Genomic DNA, 27845 nt, shown 5'->3' on the forward strand with positions numbered 1-27845 from the left:
TTTTTTGATGTGTTACATTAAGGTATTACACTAAGGAATTTTTTTGAAGTGTTATATTGAAATGTTATGTTTGGAAAAAAGTACACTAAGAAGTTTTTTTGTGTATTACACTAGAATGTTACACTAAGGAGTTTTTGTGTGTTACATTAGAGTGTTATACTAAGGAGTTTTTTTAGAATATTATATTAGAGTGTTATATTTAGAAAAAGTACACGAATAAGTTTTTTTTTGTGTAACATTCGAGTGTTATACTAAGGAGTTTTGTGTGTGTTACATTAAGGAATTTTTTTGGAATGTTATATTAGAGTATTACGTTTGGGAAAAAATACTAAGGAATTTTTTTGTGTGCTACATTAGAGTGTTACAATATTTTTTTATTTTTTAGTTTTTTTGGTGCTACATTAGAGTGTTACACTAACGATTTTTTTTTTAGTGTTATATTAGACTGTTATGTTTTTTTGGAGTGGTATTGATGATGTAGATGCTTAGGATGTTTAATGGAAGTCTTCGGAAATGTGTTCTGTTTGAGTGGGGATTTGTTGTATTGGTGGTGAAAGATTTTGTCGACTTTTGTGTAGGATTTGATTACGATTGTCCACGTAAATGTTAGGACGTGTGACTTCCATGTTAGTAAAAATTAACCAATTTCAATAGAAGTAATGAATCCATTACGTCAGTGTGTGCAATTGTAGGTATGTTGGAGTTTTTATGGAATGTTGATGACTTGCATGTTATTGGCGATGATTTGTTGGAGGTTACATGTTATTAAAAGTGCATGGTAATGAATGTGCCTTTGTCAAAATCATGTACGTAGTGGGTCTTGTGTGGGTGGTAGTATTAAAATCAAACAAAATAAAAAAAATAACAACCAACAACAACACTACAATTCCATATCAGCCCCCCTACATCAAATGGCTAACTATCACTAACCCTACAAACCACTCCACGTAATCCTCTACAAAAATTTCAAAAATTAATACCATACCATAACCAACCCACCCCAATATTAGGAAAAAATCATAACCAAAATCACACTCAAGGGTAAACAAGTAAACTCCAGAATATACCATAAATAAAAGGACTAATTATTTTGAAAGAAAACTTCCAAGACTAAATGGAGCAATATTTTTCTAAATGGGATTTTTGGGTAATTTTTCCAAAAAATTTTGACATCGTTTTTAAAAAAAAAAAAATCACTAAAGACAAAAAAAAAAAATCAAAAAAAGAAGTGACCTTCTTTTTTTTTTTTTGGTGGTCAAAATAGGCCTTAATCATTGGGGATTAGTTTGGAAAAGACTCTTTTACCATCTTGTTGCCCAACTTAATTTACTTACTTCACTTGCAAAAGACTAGTCTTAATATTAAAATATAGTACTATAATAATATATTTGTACCCAAAAAAAATATATATATATATATATAATAAAACAAGATAGTTTTTAAATTTATCTTACATACATTTATCCTACTAGGACATTTGGACGCTTAAATCTATTCAAATTATAAAACTAACGGCTGAGATATATTTTTAAAAAATATCTTACATGTCCATTTTCTATTTTCTCATTTCTCTTTCTTACTTTTTCCTTTTCTTACACATCCTTCCATGATCCCACCTAGGGCTGTGCAAAATACCGCCCAATCTGCTAAAATCGTACCGATTCGCATCTATCCGCACCGCTTTAACCGCTAACCGTGGTTTAAACTTTAAAATTTATAATCCACCAACCGAACAGCTTCGCTCCGCTCCGCTATAGTTAATACATATATATTCTTTAATTTCCAATGAAATATCAATGTAAAAATGAGTGTGAGAGAAATTTAAGATATGAAATTTATTACAAATTAGTGGTTATATATATGAAACACATTACGTAAAATTACTTTGTGTTATATATCTAAAAAATATGATACAAATTAGTATTATATTTATGCAAATGTATGATAATTAGTTAAAATATTTTTCAATCCGCCAATCCGCAAAAAACCGCCCAAACCGCAATTTGTCAATCTGCTAATCTGTCAATCCGCCATTCGGTTTGTAAAATTACTCTCAAACTGCCCGAACCGCACCGCGCACACCCCTAATCCCACATTCCTCTCTCTTTTCTTTTTATTTTTTTATTTTCTCCTCTTTTTTTTCTCTCTATTTTTTTTTTATTTTCTCCTTTTTGTTCACTTATTTTTATTCATATTATATGAAAAAATCTACGATCCCAGAATTATGAGTCAAATTTTACTGTATGTAGTGGAGATTAAATTAATGAATTTTATAGTCCATAAATTAAATGAATTTGAACAATTAATTATTATTTTTAAATATATTGAATACCTAATAGACTTCATAAATTTAGACCTTATATGAATCTTCAACATCTATATAATAAAGCAGGATGGTTTTTAAATTTGTCGTACATACATTTGTCCTACTAAGACATTTGGACGGCTTAGATCTATTCAAATTATAAAACTAACGGCTGAGATATATTTTCAAAAAATATCTTACATGTCCATTTTCTATTTTCCCGCTTCTCTCTCTTACTTTTTCTTTTTCTCATACATTCTTCCATGATTCCATGATCCCACCTTCCTCTCTCTTTTCTTTTTATTTTTTATTTTCTCCTATTTTTATTTTTCTCTCTATTTTTTTTTATTTTTTCCTTTTTGTTCACTTATTTTTATTCATATTATATAAAAAAATTTACGATCCCAAAATTAGGAGTCAAATTTTACTGTGTATAGTGGAGATTAAATTAATGAATTTTATAGTCTACAAATTAAATGAATTTGAACAATTAATTATTATTTTTAAATATATTAAATACCTGATAGACTTCATAAATTTAGACTTTATATGAATCTTTAACATATTTTAATAAAGCAGGATGGTTTTTTTTTTCTTTTTATTTTTTTATTTTCTCCCATTTTTATTTTTCTCTCTATTTGTTTATTTTTTTATTTTCTCCTTTTTGTTCACTATATTTTACACAGATTTCCATAGAATGTGTGTATGCCCATAATACACTAGGACATTATGGGCATACCTACAATTTCCATATAATTATATAAGCAAAAGCAATATTATATGTATGCCTATGAAAATTATATGTATGCCAAGCATATTTATTTATCTAGCTATATATTATATAAGCAAAAGCGAATTTTCGTGAGGAATTTTGTGGGAACTCCAAAATTTTATAATAAATTTGTGATTTTATTAAATTAAAAAATAAATTTAAATAGTATTGGAATTACAATTATATTCTAATCCTAACATTATTTACATCGTGCCTTTAGGCACAGGAATACGCTAGTATTAAAATAATACAATACCAAAAATAATAATACATTTATAAATTATAATTTTTAATATGAGTAAATTATAAATATACCTCTTAAGATTTGCTTAAAATATAAATTATCTCATGTGGTTTTAAAAATTACATTCTGTCTCTTGAAATTTCTGATTTCATAACAAATCGTCCACTTTATTAATAAATTATTAAGTCAATTAACAATTTTTAATGATATCAAAAATTTATCTCAATTAATAATTTAGATAAATTTTTTATTGTATAGGAGAGTAGTTAGAAATTTTATTTTTTAATTAATTTTGTTAAATAATTTTTTTTTAATAAAGGGGTATTATAATTTTTCAAATTATAGTAGACAATCCATATTTTAAACAAATCTTAAAAGGTATGTTTATAATTGGGAAAGGCTTCTCTCCAGCATACTGTATGGACTGGAAGCGTACTATTGGGCTCGTGGGACCCACCACGGGTCCCGTTTCGATAATCCAAACCATTAATATGTAGAGTTCGTCGATTACTTCATGCTTGCAAAAAATCATGTTGATTCAATATCGGTAGCCCCTTTATTGGAATACATTTTTGTTAATAATTTATTTTTAAAATCATATTTACCAATGACAAAAATGTATACTGATCAAAGGGCTACTGATATCCAATCAATGTAATTTTGTGCAGGCATGAAGTACTCGATAAGTTCTACACATTGAACAATTCAGATAATCAAAACAAAACCTATGATAGACTCCACAGACCTAACAGTACGTTCCAATCTACATAGTAGGCTGGAGAGAACCATCCCCTTTTACTCAAAATAAACTAATCCCAAAACTGTTTGTCAATGATATTATTTTAAAATAAACATAATTTATACATAAACTTATCAAGTTGTTAATCTTTTTTTGTCAATGATATTATTTTAAAATAAACATAATTTATACATAAACTTATCAAGTTGTTAATCTTTTTAGTTAATAAGTAAACTCTTTTAAGTCTGTTATTCGTCGATTTCGAAATCAACTACCTAATAGCGATTTAATCAGGCAAAGGACAAATATCTAGTGTGTACACTGACTCCACAACACACAAACACCATTTAAGTCAAAGAGTCTATCTGTCAAAATTCGACCCTACACCCAAGTCTTGAATACAATTCGTCCAATATTTAAAGAGTTATAGAATCACTGCATCAAATCTTTGAGAGTTGATCCTAAGAAATATAAAACTTGAAATCTGAAGATTTATATTTCAAAACCTTATAAAAATACCACAGCTCTTAAGCTTTCGTTTGGAATACACTAAATCTTTGAGAGTTGATCGTAAAAAATATAAAACCTGAAATCTGAAGATTTATGTTTCAAAACCTTATAAAAGTACTACAATCCTTAAACATTTGTTTAGAATGTCGGTTGACTTTTTAGCTTTTTAATTGTTTAGTTATTTTAGTCTAGGATTGAAAATTTTCATTTGGAATAAACTTTTTGATTTTTTTTATTTTTATGAAAATAAAAATAAATAAATTATAATTCAAATGTAATATTTTATCTTATTAAATTAAAAATATATTTTATTTTTTTATAATTATTTTATCCCAAACATAACATGTGAAACAAAGCCTACGTTACAAATTGTCAATCTAATTCTACTACTCTGAACAAAACAAACAGAACCTCAACAGCAGTAAGAGGGCGTTCGATGGGACCCAACGAAGATCTAATGAATACTATGACAGTCCCCTTACTGAGGACCTATCAACTTCAAATCTTCGTTCTTGCGTTTGAAAAGCGATGGCCTTTTTCCTCACTGTACTCCTGGCTTGCAGAGCTGTGCGCCTCCTGAAAAATGCAATGACCTAACCAAATACGAATACATTCATTACACATGAAACAATAAAAAAAAGTTCCCTATAATCCCTACTCTCACCCTCGAGCGTGGACAAGTAGCACTACCATTCACATGAAATTTTTTAAAATAAATTATAAATGGGTAATTTTATTTATGCTACTACTTTACCTCTTTATACTTTTTATATAAATTTTTTTTTTCTCAATTTTGTTCATGTGTGAAATTATTTTTAAGAACAAAATATTAAAATTAAATATATTTTGTTATATCCTTACACATCTTGGTCTTCAATCCCTACTCTTCTTTTTCTTTTTTTAATTTTTCTTTTCTCTTACATATTTCTTTTCAAAAACTGAGAATCATAATATTTTAATCATTAAAGAAAGCAATGGATGAAGAAATGATGGTAAAGAACTATAAAAAAGTGAAATGATGAGTTTTTTTTTAATTTATTTAGTAGGTTTTTGTTTCGTTTTTTTATTGGTGTTCGACTTTTGTTCGGTGGTTCGAAATCGAACAAAATAAAATATTCCGACATCACATTGTCGAACAAAAAATATAAGTTTGGTAACTAATTACCGAATAAAAGATACATTTAGTAACCCCAAACCAAATTTTTTAAATTTGTTCGGTTTCTCATTATACCATTTATTTTCAATTTCATTTTTTTTTATATTTTATATTTTTTTGCCTGGAGGATTATACTTATACTCATTGCAGCAACGCAAGTACTGCAATATTAGTAGACTCTAGTCATGAATTCATTACAGACGAGATTTGTTAAGTTCTTTTTTTATGAATACAATTTTTTCTTATTTTAAATTTGTGTTGCGTTTTATTAATAATTTGACATATAAATGTATTTATTATCTTTATATTTTACTAGTTGTGAAGCATTAATTAAATGGGCTTCTGACGTTGAGAAGAAGATTAGATTTGTCATTGTTATAAAGACATCAGATGCAGAAGGCAATGACAGAAAACTAAGACTTACACTTGCCTGTAAAAGAAGTGGTTACTATAGAGACAACAAGAAGATCAAGGGGGAACGATTGAGGTTGACAGGTTCTAAAAAGTGTGGATGTCTGTTTTTATTAAGGGGGAAAAAATTACATATAAATTACCAAGACGAATTGTGATAACATGTTTGATTGATGGATACAAACAATGACAGATTTTATAGATACTTTATGGATGTTTCGTACACTTGATGTTTTTATGAATAATTTTTTGAATACTTTTTATTTATGATTTTAAGGATGCGTGTTTGATTCATGATTATTATTATTTTTTAGTTCTGACTTAGAAAATATGGAAGTATGTCATTTTTTCCTTTAATTATAAGATGCATATAGTCTTTCCCTTTAAAATGTATTTAAAATGTGTTTGGTTTGAGCTTTTTGGATTAAATTTTTTGAAAACTAAGTTTTTTATTTTTCATATTTTTTTTTTGATTTTTAGTAAATATTTTTAAAATTTTAAGCATTTTTTTTTACTTTTTCAGATGTATCTTACTTATATGTATCTAAAAAATAAAAAATTTGGGAAAAAAAATTAATAAATACATAAAAATACGAAAAATATACTGAATTCTCATTATTATTATTATTATTTTTTGTATTTTTGATATTTAGTGAATTTTTAAAATATTTTTTCACAAAAATTATACTTTTACGTGTATTTATGTTATGTGTGTCTAAAAATTTAAAAAAATTGCTTAAAATATTAAAAAAATTCAGTAAAAACAAAAAAAAATACGGAAAACAAGAAAGTAGAATTTTCTGAAAAGTGTTTTTGGAAAACCAAAAACAAGCAAAGTGAATTCACTCTTTATAATTTTTAGGATAAATTATAAATACACCTTTGAGACTTGTTAAAAATACAAATTGCTCTTTATGATTATGAAAATTGCATCTCACCTCTTGAAATTTCTAATTTTATAACAAATAGTCCATTTTAGTAATAAATTATCAAGTTAATTAACAGTTTTTTAATGACATTATAAATATATTTCAATTAATAATTCAAGTAATTATATTGTCACGCTCCGTATTTTATTACTTGGATAACATTACCAATATTCATTAATCAAGTCCATTTACAAATAACATTTCATCATTGGATGAAATGATGATGTATTTACCATATGTAAATCAACAAACTTCCAACTTAGTCATTTCAAGATAAATCTATAACATATTAGCATACACCAAATATTAAAGCTATTTATCAATTTCCCAATTATTTTGACTCACACAAAACCTTCAATCAATTTTTGTTTCACCTTAACCAAGATAACCAATATGATTTTCACCAAATCTCATACTTATTAAATATTACCATTTCCATTCAACTATATCAAAAATTATAGTATAATCTCAATAACACACTTTTAACCATAACGGATATAACCTTTTAACCAAGGTACATACATATTTGTCTATTTCTTATTTGTACAAATTGCATACATAAATTCATTCATGCATGCATATCTACTTGTTCAAAATTTTGGAAAGTCATCTTCAAGTCTTTTTCATCATCATCATCATCATCATGAAGATGACTTTCCAAATTTAAGCCTTGAATATATATATGAGTTTAAATCTTTAAAAATAAATAAATAAATTCAAATCGCAAACACAAATACTGTTTGTCTTATGAGAAAGTATCCTAATCTACAGAAGATGCCATTTGTCTTTTGAGCAAGTATCAGGACGATTTCCTCACACACAACAACAATTGAAACAAAAACACATGTAGGACCTCAGCACTTTCCATCTCACCAAAACCCATAGGTAATGATGAAGGCGCAACTTTATTCCCTTAAAGGGTACAATGCTATGCGCCACAAGTCGACTGTGACTCGGCCTTACCCCAAGTCTTTGCCACGGTAGGATACTTATCCAAACCTAGGCCAACAATCCCCCACAGCACCTGCTTGCAAGCAGCAAGCCCTCTAAGGGAATCAAACTTGAGACCTTACTCTGATACCAATTGTAGGATCCCAACGCTTACCATCTCACCAAAACCCATAGGTAGTGGTAAAGGAGCAATTTTATTCCCTTAATGGGTACAATGTCAAATGCCATAAGTCGATTGTGACACGGTCTTACCCCAAGCCTCCCCCACGGCAGGATACTAGCCCAAATCCAAGCCAACAACACAAATATCAAAATATAAATTATACACACTCACACAAACACATACATACACACATAAATACATGCGCGTGCGCGAGCACACACGCACACACACATAGAAAACTAAAAACTTTAACTCTTAGTTTCAAGTTAATATTTGATTTGATTTATTTTGTTGTAGAACCAAAAAAAAAAAAAAAACAGAGAAAGGGTTCAAAAGAAACCTAAATCGTAACCACAAGACAACAAAACTTCAAATATAATTGTAAATTAAATAGTTAAAATCCTTAGAAACCCTAAGAAGAACTCTCCAAAAATAACATAAACACAGATAAGAAAGACTCTGTAAAAAAAAAAAAGAAAAAAGATCATTGAACAAAAAAGTAGTTTCAAATCACAATCAAACCCTCTTTCGCTTCACATAAAAAAGCGAACTGAACAAAAAATTGAAACAAATACCTAATTTCAGGCAAAAACAGCGAACCAAACTAAACAAATCAAAGCTATCGACTCTAGATTTGCGATGGCGGTGAAACAACGGATCTCACGGCGGTGGTTCTAGATCGGTGGTAGATTTGGAGAGAAAGGGAGAGAAAGAAAGTAGAGATCCACTACGGTCATCATCGCTGGTGGAGTTGTCAGATCTCTGACGAAATGGCGATTGAATCGTTGTTTGTTGGTGACGATGATCGACTGAACCTCCAATAGCGAAGACTTTAGAGAGAGAAACTATTTGGTTGGATCTAGATCAAGATCTCAGATCTGAATTCGATAGCGACGATTATAAAGGAAGTTTGGTGTGTGTGTGAGAGAGAGAGAGAGAGAGAGATAGATAGATGAGGAAGTCGATGAAGTGTTTGTTGGAGTTGGAGCTGTAGAAGTGGCAGAAGTCGACGGTGATTATGTTCGACAGTGGGTGTGTTAGTGGTGGTGAGGTTACAGAAGAAGGAAAAAGAGGAATTAGAGAGAGACTTGTTGAAATGGGGTTGAACAAGAGGAAAAGAGAGAAATGTATATATAGCATGAGTAATTTGGTCATTTTATAAGGATTTATCCTTATGGACAAAAAAAAAATGAACCCTTGAACTTTTAAACCAAAAAAAAAAATTAATTTTAAACTTTTAATCCGAGTATCCTAATTAAAATAATAATTTTTTTAATTAATTTTGAGTGTAATTGTCCATAAAGTAACGCGATTGTCAGTGTTTTCAAGTAACCGAGGCGCGTGAACCTAAAAATGATCAACTCTCATGGTTTGACGAAAACAACACACAAAAGCTATTTGAGCCTCCGTTTGGGAAGTGGGTTGGCTTTTTAGCTTTTTGGCTTTTTTGGCTATTTTAGCCTGGGCTAAAAAGTTTGGTTTGGGAAGGACTTTTTGGCTTTTTGGCTTTTTTGGCTTTTTTTGTGAGAGAAGAATGTAATGATTATGGGTTGGATGTGATGTTTTGTTTTTTGTGGCTAAAATAGCCTATTTTGTCTTTTGTGACTAAAATAGCCAAAAAAGCCCCGTTTAACTCTTGCCAAACGGAGGCTGAATCTTGTCCGCATTAGTATTTTTCCTCATGGGATAAACCTAGTAGCCTGCACCACTTCGCTTTCTCTCTCTCTCTGCAACAACAACTACTCTGCAACCAAAGCCCGCAACCCAGAAAGCGATATCTCCAATGACGTATTGACAGATTCGATACTCTCTCTCTCTCTCTCGTCCTTTTTATTATCTCTCTCCTCCCAACTCACATGTCACTCCTCACTCATACCACTCCTCCAATGGTGAAATCGCACCACACAACATTACCACTACAACAATGGCGTCCCTGACACCAGGTGTGCTCTCTAAACTTCTCCAAAATGTAGGCAACAGCCACGTCAAGGTCGCCGGTGAGCACCGCTCTGCTCTGTTACAGGTCATTGGTATTGTCCCTTCTCTCGTCGGCGGCGACGATCCTTGGCGTAGCAAGGGTTTCTTCTTGAGAGTCTCCGACTCCATGCACTCGGCTTATGTATCCATCTCCGACGACGATGTCGATTTGATACTCAGCGACAAGATCCAGCTCGGCCAGTTCATCCACGTGGCTCGGCTCGACTCGGCGTCCCCTGTCCCCGTTCTCCGCGGCGTCAAGCCCGTGCCGAGGCGGCGGCCTTGCGTCGGGGATCCCAAGGATTTGATTTCAAGCGATTCGCTAGCGATTCGGACCAAAGTGGATTTCTCGAGTGGAGCGAAGAAGATTGTGAAGAGAGTAGAGGGAAAGGCTATGGCGATGGGGAAAGAGAAGAGATTAGTGTGCGAAGAGTCGAAGTTGAGAAGGCTTTCAATGGAGAATGCGAAGGTGGAGGGGATGGAGTTGAGGAGGTTGAGTTTAGATTCGACGCGGAGGGGTTGGGATCGGAGTAATGGGACTAAGGAGAGTCCACGATCTCTGCCGCCTTCCAAAACCAAACAGACTTCAAAAACTAAAAAGATTTCTTCTTCTTCAGATGCTGCTTCTGTGAGTTTTCTTCTTCCATATCCACATACAAACATACAATACATATGTCCATTTTTTTTTTTTTTTTTTTATGGAAAATGCTTTGAAGTTTGATTTTGTGTAGCCTAAGGTTGTATTTGGCTCATGAATTTTAAAAGAGAAATGAAAAAAGTGTGTCCATTTTCGTTTTCAAATCTCTATCTAAATTCATGAATCAAACACAAATTCATGTCACTTTGGGTCTGTTTGGCAACGTTTACGTTTTCAGTTTATATTTATAAAAATTTTATAAATTAGTTTTTGGCAGGTGGGTGGTGGTGGTGGCGGGTGGATGGCAGGTGGGTGGTGGTGGTGGCGGCGAGTGAGTGGCTGGTGGGTGGTGGTGACGGGTGGTGGTGGCAGGTGGTGGTGGGGGGTGGGTGGTGGTGACGGAAGATGGTGGTGGAAAATGGTGGCGGGTGGTGGCTAGTGTTGGGTGGTAAAAAAAAAAACTCAAAACTCAAAACTCAAAACAGAAACACATTTTTTGGCTAAATTTATAAACTGAGACTACAGATTTATAAATCAAAAATTTACCAAACAAGTTTTTATTTGAATTTTTAAAATTTTTGTAAATATAAACAGAAAACTGAAAACGTGTGTTACCAAACGGCACCTTTGTGTTGCACAGTTTTCCAACTTCTGGACTTCTGTTCGCAGTGTATATATAGGGGTGTTTGTTTGGCCTTTTTTAGGCCAATTATAGCTTTTAGCTTCTGTTCGCAGTGTATATGTAGGGGTGTTTGTTTGGCCTTTTTTAGGCCAATTATAGATTTCAGCTTTTGAAAAGTTATTTTGAACTGTTTGGTTAAATTTATTTCAAACAGTTTCTGATTCTAATAACTTATTTCAAAAAATTGATTCTGATAAGCTGCGCACTCCTTGCTTTTGATTCTCCGTGTGGACATGTTAATTTACGATTATATTCTTAATTTTTTTTATTTTTTATTTTTTTAAAAAATAGAAAAGGCCCAAATGGATTATAAATTATTATTATTATTATTATTTGTGAGAAATATAGACAAGTAGTGAATAATAAAAAAAATAAAAATAAAAGTTAATTGAAAAAGTTACTTCACAGCATATTTAACAAACACTAATTAGCAACTTAAATCTATAATCCAACCAAAAGATTAACAACTTCTTATGTTAAGGGTGTGTTTGGTAACGTTTACGTTTTCAGTTTATATTTACAAAAATTTTATAAACTGGTTTTTGTTTATTTTTTCTTTATTTGTAGAAAAACATAATCTACAAATGCGTTTGGTAATTGACAAAATGTTTAAAAAATTTTAAAAATATAAAAAAGAGTGAGAAATGACAAGTGGTGGCAAGTGGCGGCGGAAGACGGTGGTGGTGGGTGGGTGGGTGACGATGGCGGGTGGTGGGTGGTAGCAAGTGGGTGGCGAGTAGTGGATGGCGGATGACGGATGACGGGTGGTGGCGGGTGGCGGGTGGTAGCGAGTGAGTGGTGGTGGTGGTGGTGGTGGTGGTGGTGGTGATGATAGGTGAGTGGTGGATGGCGGGTGGTGGCAGGTGGGTGGTGGTAGCGGGTAGGTGGCAGCTGGTGGTGGTGATGGCGGGTGGGTGGGTGACGGTGGCGGGTGGGTGGGTGACGGTGGCAGGTGGTGGGTGGTAGCGAGTGGGTGGTGGTGGTGGTGGTGGTGGTGGTGGTGGCAGGTGCTGGGTGGTGGTGGCGGCGGTGGTGGGTGGGTGGGTGACGGTGGCAGGTGGCAGCGAGTGGGTGGTGGTGGTGGTAGCGGGTGGTGGTGGTAGGTGGGTGGCGGATGGTGGTGGGTGGGTGGGTGGGTGGGTGACAGTAGCGGGTGGTGGGTGGTGGGTGGTTGCAAGTGGGTGGTGATGGCAGGTGGGTGGTGGATGGCGGGTGGTGGTGGTGTTGGGTGGGTGGGTGACGGTGGCGAGTGGTAGGTGGCAGCGAGTGGGTGGTGGTGGTGGTGGCAGCAGCGAGGGGTGGGTGGTGGTGGCGAGTGGGTGGCAAGTGGGTGGTTGTGACGGGTGGTAGTGATGGTGGTGGTGGGGGGGTGAGTGGTGGGTGGTGGTGGCGGAAGACGGTGGTAGAAAATGGTGGCAGGTGATGGCTAGTGTTGGGTGGTAAAAAAAAAAAATTCAAAACTCAAAACGGAAACACATTTTTTGTGTTTTCATTTTTTGGCTAAATTTATAAATTGAGACCATTGATTTATAAATCAAAAATTTTACCAAACAAGTTTTTATTTGAGTTTTTAAAATTTTTGTAAATATAAACAGAAAACTGAAAACGGAAGTGTTACCAAACGGCACCTAAGAGTTTGTTAATTTTAGAGAGTGAGTGGTGATGCAATGGATATGTTAAAGTGTGTGTTAAGGGGTGTGTTAAACAATATATTATAGTCCGGCTTGTCTCCAGTTGAGATCAAGACTGGACCCATCCAGTTCGGTCCATGGGGCTCATTTTTTGGGCCCGTTTTGATAATCCGAACCGTTCAATGTGTAGAACTCGTCGAGTACTACATGCTTGTGAAAAATCAAGTTGATCGGATATCAATAGCTATGTGATCAAATCAGTTTTGTATAAAAAAAAAATGAACGGTGAAACAATTAACGGTTGATAAAAAACTGTTTTGTTCACATAGCTATCGATATCCGATCAATGTGATTTTTTACAGGCATATAGTACTCGACGAGTTTTACACATTGAACGGTTCGGATTATCAAAACGGGACCCGTGGTGGGCCCCCACGGGCCCAACAGCACGGTCCAGTCTGATCTTGGACTGGACCAAAGCCACTGCCATATATAAATAGGTTGCAGAAGTTGGTTTGGAAGTGAGCTGGATGTCCGACTGGTCAATCGGTCAACAACATCTATATATATATTTTTTTTGAAGTGTTCGGAGGTCCAGGGGACGACCGGCCGAACGTCCGAGGGGATGACCGGGACATCCGGCCGGACGACCCCACGACACTTCTCCATGCCCCTCTCTCTCTTGCTGGCTAAAACGCTAGTTATAGTTAACAAAGAAGTTAACACTAACACTAACAAAACCCACTAACACACTACTTAACACTTTCACTGTGAATCCAAAAGTTACTGTGTCTCCCCTAAATTTTGACCACTGACACTAACACACCATTTAACTAGTCCATTGTGGATGCTCTTACTCTCTTATTCCATTTTTTATTGTCCCAAAATAATAATCACTTTTCAAAAATCAAGAACTAAAATAATATAAATTTATTATTTTGCCGTTTTTTTAAATTTATTAACAAAACAAAAAGTATTATACAATTGATATTCCTAAAACAATGTATTATTAAAGAGTAATTTTTGAAAATTAATATTTTTAAAGTATAATAATTGTACAATCAAAAAAAGTTGAGGAGGGAGTGATTTTTTTTTTGGAGGGAAATTAAATTGTTCAATTGCGCTAATTTTTTTTTTGGTAATATTTTTTTGTTTTTTTGGGACGTGGCCTTGCAAAAAACACAACCCCACGCACTCCTTCCTTTTGTGTGTAGAGAGTTTATTGATGAGTTGTGTAAATTACATGGCCTTGTTTGGGAAGCAGGCTTTTTAGCCAAAAGCCATTACAAGTTGTCAAAACTTTTGAAATTATCTAAAATATCAATCCTATTAAATAAGAAGTATTACATGACTATATAGAATTAGAAGATTTCTTAAACCAATTAGAACCAAAAAATAAAAGTACTAAAACTTCGACCTCCAAAAACCCATCTAAGACCAAATAAGAAACAAAAATCAATTAAATAACTTGATTTATAAGCTGATCCATGGGTGATCTGTATAACCCATGTCTAGAAAATTTTGAAATTACAAAAATACCTTTGAACTAGAAAATTACCATAAGGCTAAAACATTACTATCCAAGGCCCCAAGGGAGTTGCTCATCATCCGATGCATGCCAAATCAAAGCTTGGGCCTTATAAGCATCTTTTTTGCGTCTCTTGTGTACTTTAAGAGGTTGCTGCAACTTGCCTTTGTCATTTCTCCCCGGCTTGAAAAAACTTGACCCTGGCAAGTTAAAACATGGAATTGTTCATAAAATTCATGGTCTACAGTGCTGGAGCTCCTCATCATTGATCCATGTACAATTTGAAAGTGGACACCCCTTCCATTTAATGAGGTACTATTGATAACCACCACCTTTAGTTAAAATAAGTTGATGATCAATAATGTCATCAATATCTTCCTTCAAACGTAGGGCTGGTAGAAGTCAAGTAACAACACCATCACTAACATCACCATCGTGACTTTGGTATAATGTAAGATCTTTGATGTTGAAGAAATTACTTATGCTTACATTGGCCAGCACATAGAGTACATACACGTTAGAACTAATCTTCCTGGGAATTTTGTATAGACCAGAACTTCTTGTATGAAGCTTCTTGTATGCACCCTTAGGATATCACTCAAGTCTGCTATGGATTGCAACCATGTCCCCTTCAAATTCTGAAAACTTTCTTCTCAAATCAGCATGTCCTTTATAACCCTCATTGCTGAGTACAATCTTTCTTCGAATCTCATCATGTATCACATGAATTGTATTTGCAAAAGTATCCACCTCAACCTCATCTTGTATCGCATGAATTTGATTAGCAAAAGCATCCACCTCAACACTAGGATGTGCCTCAATGGGTAAATGAACCAAATCAATTGGTTTCCAATGAAGTAAGCCTGTTAACAGTCTCAAAGGAGCTGCGACTGGTGGTCTGATTAAGTGAACTGTTATATGCAAATTCAGCCATAGAAAGAATTTTGATCACAACTACCAACATGATCATTTACAAGGCAATGAAGAAGGTCACCTAAACTTTGATTAATAACCACCTCTGTTTGACCATCGGTTTGGGAATGGAAAGAAGAAAATTTCAGCTTTGTATGCAGCATTTTCCACAAAGTACGCCACACATAACTCAAATACTTCACATCGCGGTCCGAGACAATTGTTTTTGGCAAACCATGAAGTTGGACAACTTTTTTGAAGAATATTTTAGTAACATTGACAGCATCGGAAGTCTTTGAACAAGGGATAAAGTGAACCATTTTTGAGTAGCAATTCACCACAACAAAAATGGAGTCATGTCCCCTAAGAGTTTGTGGCATTGGCAGCCTTAGGATGAAGTCAATGCTTTGGTCTTGCCATGGCTCATGTGGTACTAGTAATCAAATGTATAAACAAGTATTTTTTTTTTTTGTTCCTTTCGAAAGTTGATAGGTACAACATCGGGAAACAACTCTAGTGACATCTTGTGTTAGACTTGGCCAATAATAATGATCTTTAACCTTTGCAATCGTTTCGTCTTTGCCAAAATGACCCGTTACTCTTCCAGAATGCGATTCTCGAATCACCTCTTCACGTAGAGATGTACTAGGCAAGCAAAGATGAGTCTTTATAGTCTTTTTATGGTAGTACCATTAAGTTAAAATATTTTAATTGCCAAGGTTTTGGCATCAAGCCCAAGATTGCCTTTTGCCTAAGATTAATGATTTAATTAAGCTTGTCGTTGTTATTAAAAATGAAGACATTATAGAGGTAAAGCAATGCTTGAGTTACAAGTTATTGAACCCCTTGATCTCGACTTTGATGATGAGGAATTCCAAGATTGGGTGATTGGGATCATTTGGCCATTACTTGCAACTAGTAAGGCCAACATGAAGGAGCTCGAAAAACTATAGCATGGACAAATTTTTCACACATGGCTGAAGTATCATGATTAAGTGTGCTCTCTATTGATTGATACAGGAAGTTGCACTAATGTTGTGTCTGAAGATGCTGTGAAGAAATTGGGATTGAAGGTTGAGACACATCCCGAGCCTTATCATGGAATCAGGATCCTCTCCTTGATCTCTCTCCTTGCCTCCCTACTTGCTGGGCCATTGGGCCCATTTTTGGACCTAATTTCGATGATCTGAACTGTTCACATTTTAAGATTTGTTGAGTATATCATACTTGTAAAAAATCAAGTTGATCGAATATCAAAAAGCATGTGTTCAAAAAACTATTTATTAAGTTTTTTTAAAAAATGGTTTTTAGTACGATGATCTGAACACGTAGTTTTTGAAATTCGATCAACCTGATTTTTTACAGGTATGTTATACTCAACAAATCTTAAAATGTGAACAATTCGGATCATCGAAATTGGGCCTAATGGCCCAGCAAGTAGGGAGTCAAGGAGAGAGTGGCATGGTGAGGATTCTGATTCCTTATCATGTGGCATGGGTAACCAACATGAAGCTAAAGGTTATCAACGATGCCTGGAGACATTTAGTATAGGCAACATCAAAGGGATGGTATTGTGTGATGTTCTTTCTTTTAAGCTTTGTCATATTCTACTTTGTTGTACTTGGGTATGGGATTGTGATTTTGTTTATGTTGGTTGTGCCAATATATTCTTTCGTTGACAGCAAGACCAAGCACACTCTCACTTGTGCTACCCGATTTATGCACTGTTAAATTCAAATTTTTTTTATTTATTCGCGTGTTCCTCCTTCCGATAGGAACCTTGGTCATGCTCTTAACTCGTTGGAGTCAAGTTCTTTTAAGCAGAGGAGCCCGTTATTAGATTTGGAAATCCAAAGTGAAGCCCGTGGGTCTGAAAATGTTTTGGTCTTGTAAATGTAATTGGTAATATTATTTAGTTAGGATTTAAATTAATTAGTAGTGAGGTGTTTTGATTTTGTTTCCAAATTAATAACGTTAGGAACTCGTTTCCTAATTTAATTAGGGTTTTGAGTTATAAGTGTGGAGTTTTGGTATTGTATGGTGAATTATTGATGAATAAAATATTGAGTTAAGAAAGGCTATGGCTGATTTTGTTTCTCTCTCTTTCTTCTCTCTATTATGTTTTCCATCACTTCCCTTTCCAATTGGATGCCCGTCCCCTACACAACCCTTCCTCACCAAAACTAAAAGGCTAGATTTGGCACCTAAGAAGAACGGACACGGACACGGTACATGGTAATTTCAAAAAATAGGGACACGAACACGACAATAAAATATGTTTTCATATATTTTTATTTTATATCAAGATTAATATTACATCCATAAACAATCAATATTAACAAAAACTAACTTTCATTTTTTTTTATTTAAAAAAAGTACTTTTAAATTAACACTTACAGTATATATATTTTTTATGATTGATCTATTAATTATTTAAATCTAAGAAAAAAAAATGATAAACATTCAACATTTATCAAAAGTACTAAATAAAATGAGAGAAAAGATAACTTGGCATGTCTCTAATGTGTTCCCGAAATGTCCCCTGAAAATAAATTAATTAAATAAGGGGACACGCCATGTGGTGTGTCCCTTGAAGTGTCTCCGTGTTTGACATGGATACGACACTTAGTTTGAGGTGTCAGTGCTTTCTAGTTTGGCACACCCCAAAACCCTAGTTACATATATATATATTAGAGGCTATGGGATGGGGCAATGAGGGGGTTAGAGGTGTTGGGTTCATCCGCCGCGGCGGGGGGGGGCTACAAAAGTTTGAAAAGCCTCTATATATGATGTATGATTTGCATCTGTTTTTTAAATTTTATATGGTGTATTCTTGTTTGTATGCTCTGGCCCCTGCGACTATTTATACAAGGTAAGTAAAAAACATGACCTTAGTATTATAAAAGTGTGCCCAGTAAGTAGTCTTGGGTAGTATTGCAATTTTTATTTGGAGCAATAGAAAATCAATTCTATAATTACTTTTAGAATTTTGTTTTTAAAATTTGATAACTTGGAAAATATATGTTTAACGTTGAGAAAGTATTTTTTTTAGTTTGGGCCATTGTAAATTTTAGTGCTATGCGTCAATAATGATTATATTTTTTAATAAGTATCAATAATGTTATGTTGACTATCTTTATGTATCATATTTCATTGATCATCTCATTCGTAGTTACATTAATAACAGACGTGTGATGGAACTCATCAAATCAATATAATGATGATATACGTAAAATGGTAAATAAAATATAGTGATAGCATTATTGATTCAATACATCTTAATAAATTTACACAAAATTATAAAACAACAAATAAATATTAAATATTCTTTTAATAAATTTAATAATTTTATGTGAGTAATTCAAAATTTATTGCAACCCACCCAACTTGACTAGTTTTTCATCTAGTGAGATCGTATTCTATTCATATCTTTTTGGCCCCCCCACTAGTACAATCCTGGCTTCACCCCTGAGTGGGAGTGATGGTGGGTGGGCATCTAGGGGGTAGAGGTCCTTAATTTGCCACCCAAAAAACATAAAGTCCAAAAAAGTTGTTCACAATGTGAAGTTTTTCTTTTTCTTTTATTCTTTTTTATTTTTCCCAAAGAAAAAGAGAGGATAACCCACTCTTTTCTCGTCATTTCTCTCCTAAATTATCCAAATATTGAGGAGATAAACCACTGACCTTCCTCTGCTTCTCTCTCTCTCCCCTACCTAATTTTGTCTTTTCTCTCCTAGTTTCTGTATGAGGTCAAATGTGTTAATTTTTCCCCCTTGTCGCCAAAGAATTTAGGTGTGTAAGTGCCCATAAAGAATTGTATCTTTTATTGACGTTGGACTTTCTTTGATATTGGAATCTGATTTCCCTGGGTCTGTGCTCTCTTTTCTTTATTATTGTCTTTTTTTCCTCCCTTGGGACCAATGAATTGTATGAAATTGTATAGCTGATTGTTATTGCTTGATGCTATATGTGCATGCTCCTCTTTTTTTTTTTTTTGATTCTTTGAAAACTTAATTTTGGGATTCCATATTTATTGTGTTTTGTTTCTCAGGAGGTTCACTCCATTCGGAAGGTTTCTTCTGAAAAGAATTCAGCCTTGAAACATCCAAATTTGAGTATTTCACCACTTGAAAACAAAAATCAGAATGTTTCACAGAAGTTAATAACCAAGCCTTTAGGAAAAGATTTGAAATCATCCTCTGATGGTGCCCTACCGGGCTGTCTCTTTAAGGTACCCCTCAGTTTCAAAACTTGGTCAGATCAGAAGGTTTTGTGGGATTCACTTCCACATACTATTCATGATCTTGGGAAGGTATGCGATTATTTACATGTCTAAAGCTTTTCTATTACATAGCATGCCAATATCTTTGTTTTCATAGAAATGATGATGTGCTTAGGAAGCTATGGGTCATAGGGATCTTGCATTTTTGACTGCTGTACATGCACTGGAAGAAGCATCAGCTGCAGAGTCTGTCATCCGATGCATGAGGTACATAATTTGTGCATGCACATTTTTTCTCTTTATTTTTCTATCTTCTTATTGTAGTATTTCGTCATAACACAATATTGTGAATCTTTAAGTCAGGATATTTCACTTACATATTTGCCCATATCACCCAATGTATTTAATTTTTGTTGTACTGATGCAGATGAGATTTGAAGATATCATTTGAAAATTATTTGTTAAAATTATTAGTCTAGAATTATTAGTTTCCTTTCTTAGGTTTCCTAAATTGTGTTAACTATTTTATCTTTTTCTTGTTCTACAATAATATCGGTTTCTTTTTTTTACTTTTTTGACTAGCAAGAATTTGCCTAATTACCTAACTTGCTCTACAAGTAGTACTTTAGTATAAATAAGGTTGTAAGCTTTAGGGCTTATTCAGTTTATGTTTGATTAATAAAATCAAGTGTTCTGTCAATATTGTTTGTGCTTTAGAGAGAGTATCTCTAGTTCAGATTTCTTTGTGGTTCAATGTAGTTTTTTGCTCATCTTTTCGATATGCTTCCCTACATCATGTACACTGCCAATCATATTATTATATCACTATGCTTCCGCTTCGGTATTTTGATCTCCCATTATCGACTAAAAAATGAAAAACATTATTAGAAAATGTGCTTAATAAATGGGATGGTATGAAAAGGTAATATTATCACCATCATAAATTTCAAAAAATTTTATGAATGTCATGTACCTAAGTGGGCTTAGTAAGTAGTCATTGATGATCTTATACTAGATATTGAACACAAGGTTACTTAAAACAATTTATGTATGCAGCAATTCAGGGAAGTGGCTTACTGTACTATTTCTTCTTTCATTTATATTAGATACTTAATTTAAGGTGGTAAGTTATGTTTGAAACCCAGACCGGACCGGACCAACCGGTTGGACCGGGAACTAGGCCTTGTTCCGATCCAGTCAACCCCCTAAAATCGGAGTGGGAGCAAAACCGGTATAGAAATGGAAAATCGGAAGACCCGGCGGTTGAACCGGCAAAACCGGTGACCCGGACCGGGTTTGGAGGGTCGGCCGTTTTTTTTTTTTTCATTCTTATATATAAATAAATATATTTTAAAATTTTGACTAAAAATTCTTACTTCAAGAGTCTTCTCTCATAAGGAAGAGTCTTCATTGAAAGCTTGAGAATATTATGAAAGTCTATTCCTATTTATAGGAAAAGATTTTTCAAAGAGAACTTACAAAATTTTATGTGGGATTCAATCAAATTATTTGAAACATATTAATTGGAGGGAGAGTTGAAAATTTCATTTCCCTCTAAAATTAAATCTAGCATTCAATCAATTTGTTTGGAGGGAATGTTTAAAAAATTTAATTTCTTTAAAACAAGTGATTTTTTTTTTTTTTTTTTATCAATTATGACTTTATTAAATATTACTAATAAATACTATGTAACAATTTTTATTTTTATTTGAGTATTTATATTTATTTATAATTTATAGTTATATTTTTTAATTATATAATATTAATTATGACGTCCCGGTTCGACCACTTTGACCTGACGGTTGAACCAGTGACCCGTCCACCCAGTCCCTTTTCCGGTTCGCTCACCGGTCCGGTTTTCAAAACATTGGTAACTAAAGCATGAGTTAATTTTGAAGTTGTACTTTTCTGTGACAACAGTGCAAGCCATAATACAAAATTGTTTCCCTCTTTAATTTTGCTAGTGAAATGGTTTATTTTTCTGTTTTCAGCATGTTTGCAGAACTGTGCCAGTCCCCTCAGAAATATTCTGCAGGAAAAATAGTAGAGCAATTTTTGAACCTTCATCAGGGTATGCAGAAAGCAGCATCTGTTGTTGATACCTTACTCAGCACAAGGCTTCAGGAACCAAAAACCAGCCTTCGCTCTCAGTGCCCACCGCAAGAAATGTGCGAAAATTCCTCCAATAAGAATGCCATATCATGGGTACTAGCTGCTGTGGAGACTGATCTTTCTAAGATCTGTTTGTTCAGAAAGGAAGACGAAAGGGAAATTTCAAATGGCGAGAAATGCCACCTAGTTGTATTGGAAAACGCTTCACAGAAAGTTGAGTTGGAGAACCATTCTCCTCAATGCAAGCGAAGCCCTAATAATCATGGTAGTTCTTTGTCAGAGTCACGGTCAAAAGGGTCATCTCCTACGCTGAGGCGTCTCTCGACCACTAAGAAAACAAAAACTGAAAGGGAGGAGTGGTCTAACGGGAGGGGATTAAAAGAGGCAGCTGTTTTAGCAGAAAAACTGCTTGTGATATCTCGGGCATGGTTCTTGAACTATTTAGAGGATTCATTGAACAAGGGATTTGGAGGATCTGAAATGGCAAGTCTCCTTGGGCAGCTGAAAAGGGTTAATCAATGGTTAGATGGCTCATTTGTGGACGGAATTAGGACTGATGGCAGAATAGAGGGCTTGAGGAAGAAGTTATATGGATTCCTACTGGAACATGTTGATTCTGCTGTTGTTGCAAGTAGGTAGGTAGTTGCTATTGCTGACCGTGTCAAAGGGAGATGTGATTACTATACAGCTAAAACAAATTTAGCATGCGGCTTTTAGTTTTACTGCAAAAGCTTTTGAAACTGTATTTCTAACTTCAACTGAATAAGAAAAGAAGTCTAGTTGTTTTACTGCAAAAGCTTTTGGACTGTATTTCTAACTTATACTGATTAAGAAAGGAAGGAAAGTCGGGGATAGAAGAATGAGTTGGAAGCCTCATTATTCAAGTGTATAGAGCAAACTTGAGAATTATTTGGTTCCTTGATTTTTCTTTGATGCTTGTCATTTGTTTCTTCTCTCTTTGTGGTTAAATTTGCAGCTAGCCATGAAATTTGTGCTCATAGCAAGAGAACATAAACACAGGAGTCACTTTGAATCTTGTATTGCCATATTTGTGCTCATGCTTCTCATTTCCATATTCCAAATTACCTCTCTTCTGCCTGATTAGAAGAGAGAAATTTAAAAAGATGATTAATTTATACAGTGAAATCTATCACTTTTATGTTTGTATTTTATCTGACAATCTAACAATAGAGTGAGTGACAACCTATGATTGACATCGAGTAATGCCATGTGATGACAGGCAATTTTTTTTTTCAAATGAGACTGGAGAGAATAGTATTACAAAAATTATTTGGATAAACTCATATACAATTATCGTAACAGTTTAATAGGTCTAATTATTCCTATTTGTTACCAATATATAGCGATGACATATGAAATGACAAACAAAATATGATAAAATAATATAATTATTATAATATTATTATGACATGATAGAGGCCCTGTTTGGTAGAGCTGTAGGAAAGTGCTTATAGTTTATACCTTAACAGCTTATAACTTATAACTATGAACATAAGCTCAAGTCAAAAAAAAAAAAAAAACATAAGCTGATTTCTGACTTATAAATTAAGCATCTCCTGCCTCACTCAAAGAATAAGTTTATTTCTGATTTACAAAAAAATTATAAGCTGCATTGTTAAGCTAAACCAAACACATTAAAATAACTTAAATTAAGCTGAAAGCTGAAATAAGCAGCTTTTAAGCTGCACCAAACAGGCACAGAGTTGTACGGTTTGAGGCATGAGATGAGAGAGAACAGGGAAATAGGGTCATGTGTGATAAGAATGCATGATTTGTATGGTTTGAGATCCTATCCATTTTCATTGATGGTATGACGATTTCCATTTCATTATCTATAGTTGAAAAAGATCCACATCTTTATTTAAATTTAAAAAAATTGTTACAAAAAGTTTTCAAGCTACAATAAAATGAAAGTTACCAAAACAATCATATCATCTATCCATGGATTTGAATTACAGAGCTTTGAGGTGTGAATGTTGTAGGTTCCAACCAGTCCTAAAAATCCTCTGAGACCTTCCCAACTTATCTCCTTTGGAAATCTCAAGCTCTCTTATCGCGTCTGTTGATCATCACCATGGCCGAGTCATTGGTGTCCACAGCACCACATTTCATGAAGTTCCAGATCATGTTAGATGCCTTACTCTTGGGTGATGAAGCCAGTGTTTTAACAGGATTTTCAACATTAATATTGCTTTTGTTCTTCTTTTTCTTGTTATTAATTAACAGTGTAGACGAAGAACAACTCTTTAATTCGAGACTTGTATGTTCTTGTGTTTCTTGTTCGTTCATCTCTGAATGTTTCTCTTCTTCGAGTTTCATTGAATCATCTATCAACGTGGATGTGTCTGATTCAGATCCGAAAGGAGGCGATTCTTCTTCTATTTCGCAACATGTTTTTATCAAGGCATCATCATCCATTGCTGTTTCTTTGTTTTCTTCAATTTCTTCTTTACAACACCATTTGAGGTCTCTTGCATCATTTTCCATGGAATCTTTCTTTTCTTCATGTGAAGGAAGATCTGTTGTGTAAAAGGATTAAAGTTGAAATTCTAAATCTTTGCACAACATAATGTTTTGAAATGCAAAATTTATATGCACAAAATTCCGCCATCAGCACAATGAAGTTCATCTTTGATGAAAATTTATTAATGCTATATACACAACAAGAATTGTTCAAAAAAATTACTGTGTGATTCATTCATTTTGGATTTCATCACATAGAGGATGTATTTGAATCACACACTGATTTTTCTGTACATAATTTGTAATTGTTGTTTGTTTTTTGTTTTTTGTGCACATAGGATTACTAATGAAAACAAATGAGAAGATCAATGAATGTGGATCTCTCTCTAACAACTCATACTTTTTAAATCTGTATTTTTTTTTTGGTTTAATTTGTATATGTACAAGCAAATTAAATGTAGTTTTTGATATTACAAATCTTCTGTACAAGCTGATGTAAAAAGAATAAATCAAGAAAACATTTGATCAATTGATTAGTCAACCAAATAAATATTGAAATTTACCAAAATTAGTTGAGGAAATTTCCGATCCTTTGAGGACGTATTCATTGTCGGAAATGGGAGTAATGAGATCCTCATCCACCAAGTCTTGCCATACATAACCTGTCTTGTACCTCCTGCATGTAGCCAAATATGTCCATACATAATACCTCTTAACCTTCACATATACATTCATATTTGTGCAGTATACATACATGATACATCTATTGGGATACATATCTTTATTCATGGATTGTATATTACTGACATTTATTAGCACAAAATTTTGATAAAGAAAAGCTAATACAAACAGAATTCTAGTAATATGTACAAACCTCTTGTAAGACCAGTAGAATGATTCAGGCATGTCCTTTCCTCTCAATTCCCTGAGCCATCTCTTAACATCTTTTTGTTTCAAACAAGAAATCACAACCCATTAATTCAGAGAAATCCACATTAAGCTATATATACATATATGTTTAGTTGTATTTTTATTTTTATTTTTTGTTTTCTATTTTCTAAAAACACATTGATTCAGTTGTCAGAAATTTTGTGTGAGAAAGTTATTCCCTAGAAAGTGCAGTAAAGTGAAGTAAAAGACAATGAAATTTTTTTTTCCATGTGTTCAGTTGTCCGGAAAAAGAAAGTGTATTGTTAAGATTCCTGTAAAATTTTGTAATTTTTGCAAAACATATTTTGAGAGAAAACATGTCATATTGGAAAAGTTAAAAATACGAGTCACAAATTTTTTTGCTAAATAAACATGGAAAAAGTTACGGCATCACGTATTTTATTTTCTTTTCCTACCAAGTGAAGTAATTGCATACCGTGCAAGCGAACTCCATTTCGGGAGAGATGGTGGACTCGGATGAGATGGGGATGCTCGATTTGACCTTTTCGGCTGAGAAAGTAGATGATGTGAAGTCTTCTTACTTCACCAAAACCACCACCACTGCTATCATCACTGCCACATCTACCACCACCTTCAACCTGGGCTTCCATTTTTCCGCCCAAAAATTGCCACTCACCACCAAACAACTAAGTAAACAGTTCTAACCTTTTTAATGCAATCTCATTGAATTGTTTTTTAAAACAAAGAAAAAATTGAAACACAAAATAAATTTTTGCGTGCCGGCCTGCTGTAGAAAAAGCAGAAAAGATAAAGAATTCCTAGTGTTTAATGGTTGATCTGTTGAGAAACAAATGTAACGCTACTTGTGCAGGCCTGACAAAAACATATTACAATTACACACAAAGACACATACAATACTTACAAAAATAATACAAGTTTCTCACACTAATAAAAGAATAATTGCTTTTTGAGATCAGCTACATATACTAACTTTCTATGCAGCAGAGACAGAGAGAAAATTGTTATGTATATAGGCAACTCAGTAGGAGAAAATTGTTATGTATATAGGCAACTCTTCACCATATATATATATATATTTGCATATTTACAATATTATATCTCAATTATTTGAACATATTGTTTAGCTTAAAAAAATAATCAGGGTTGTATTAGACAGTTCCACACAACTACCCCAGAAAAAGTCTGGTTTGATTCCACCAAAAATAAAATAAAAATAATAATAAAAAAAAAAAATTTAAAAAATAGTTCTTATCCAATTGTAAATTACAATTATCAGCCTAAGGTAAGGTGCAATACATAGAATTCTCATCTAAAGTAACAAGACTGCACCAAGAATGAAGGTCTTTTGTTTTTTATGGTATTCGTACGTGGCCTCTATATTTTAGAGTAGAAGGAATTTGGAATTGGCTGCATTTTATTTGCAATTGAATGACACTTACAATGGAATTTTGAAGAAAATCTAACACTAAAGTGGATGTTTGGGGTTGATTGTTTTAGTGACATTCTTTTTTTTAAAAAAAAAATATTTAGTGAACTTTTAAAAAAAAATTCAAAAAAATTCAAAAAAAAAATGGTTTGGTTACAGTTTCCAGAAATTATTTGTGGATGGATTTTGGTTTGCCTTTATTGATTTTCTTTCCCCTTCATATTTTAGCCTTTTTTTTTTTAACTCTTTAGAAACATGATTCGATACATCTAAAAAAATTAAAAAAATTTAACTAAAATATGAAAAAAAAAATCATTAAAAACAAACGAATCCCTGACCAAAAATCCACAAATAGTTTTGTTTGCATTTTCATTTGTCTGTAATGATTTTTTTAAATATTTTTGATCAATTTATTTTACTTTTTAAATGCATCTTGATTAGGTGCATCTAAAAATTAAAAAAAATTGATTAAAATATAAAAAAATTAATAAAAATAAATGAGAACTTATTTAACAACAAGTTTCGCAAAATCAAATCAAACAGACACACTTTTGGGTTCTACTCGATTAGATAGACTAGCAAAATTATTTCTTTTAAAAAAATTTGAAAAAAAAAATTCAAAAAGGACAAACAAAAACAGTCAATTTTTTTTTTGGGATTATTTCTTTATTTATTTTTTAGAATTTTTGTCTTTTACTTTTTAGATTCGTCTTTTGACAAATTAAAAACAAAATTACTAAAACAAGGGGACAATTGCAAAAAAATAAAAAATAAAAAAATAAAATGATATGAACTCAAAATAATTACAAAAAGATAAAAGTATGCACAAAGGTAATGGCAAACACTTCTAAGCCTTACTTTTAACAACTAGTGAGACAATTTAATAGTGTGGTACGTGTACCAACCAAAACCAATTTAAAGTCAAAATGTTTGCGTGGCATATATAGAGAGACAAGTTAGTGAAGTTAGGATTTTCAATTTTGAATGTTGTCATCATAAAAATTGAAAAACTAGAAACCAAGCGAATATTACATTCTTTTCAAAATGAGTATGCTAAACAATAATTTCTGCTACTTTTGGAAGGGCAACTAACATCAAACTAATTTCAGTTTGTAGATGTTTTTTAGAGGGGAGTTAGAGTA

The 27845-nt window shown here is 33.2% G+C and overlaps 2 protein-coding genes across 2 annotated transcripts; one reads left to right on the forward strand and one right to left on the reverse strand.

Annotated features, from left to right (window-relative positions):
* The first annotated feature begins 9863 nt into the window (after positions 1 to 9863).
* On the forward strand, positions 9864 to 22823 carry LOC114272457 (protein CORTICAL MICROTUBULE DISORDERING 7). Its single transcript, XM_028214167.2, has 4 exons — positions 9864 to 10785; positions 19599 to 19859; positions 19945 to 20036; positions 21761 to 22823. The coding sequence occupies exons 1-4, from the start codon at positions 10105 to 10107 to the stop codon at positions 22518 to 22520; spliced, it is 1794 nt and encodes a 597-aa protein (XP_028069968.2). The 5' UTR covers positions 9864 to 10104; the 3' UTR covers positions 22521 to 22823.
* Positions 22824 to 23740: 917 nt separating this feature from the next.
* On the reverse strand, positions 23741 to 26288 carry LOC114272463 (protein SOSEKI 1). Its single transcript, XM_028214172.2, has 4 exons — positions 25732 to 26288; positions 25240 to 25309; positions 24929 to 25041; positions 23741 to 24421 (listed from the first exon to the last, which is right to left on the reverse strand). Exons 1-4 carry the CDS (start codon positions 25904 to 25906, stop codon positions 23943 to 23945), a joined length of 837 nt encoding a protein of 278 aa, XP_028069973.2. The 5' UTR covers positions 25907 to 26288; the 3' UTR covers positions 23741 to 23942.
* Between the last annotated feature and the right edge of the window lie 1557 nt (positions 26289 to 27845).

Source organism: Camellia sinensis, chromosome 5 (genome assembly GCF_055761805.1).
Source record: "Camellia sinensis isolate YWXY chromosome 5, ASM5576180v1, whole genome shotgun sequence".
Taxonomy (NCBI): domain Eukaryota; kingdom Viridiplantae; phylum Streptophyta; class Magnoliopsida; order Ericales; family Theaceae; genus Camellia; species Camellia sinensis.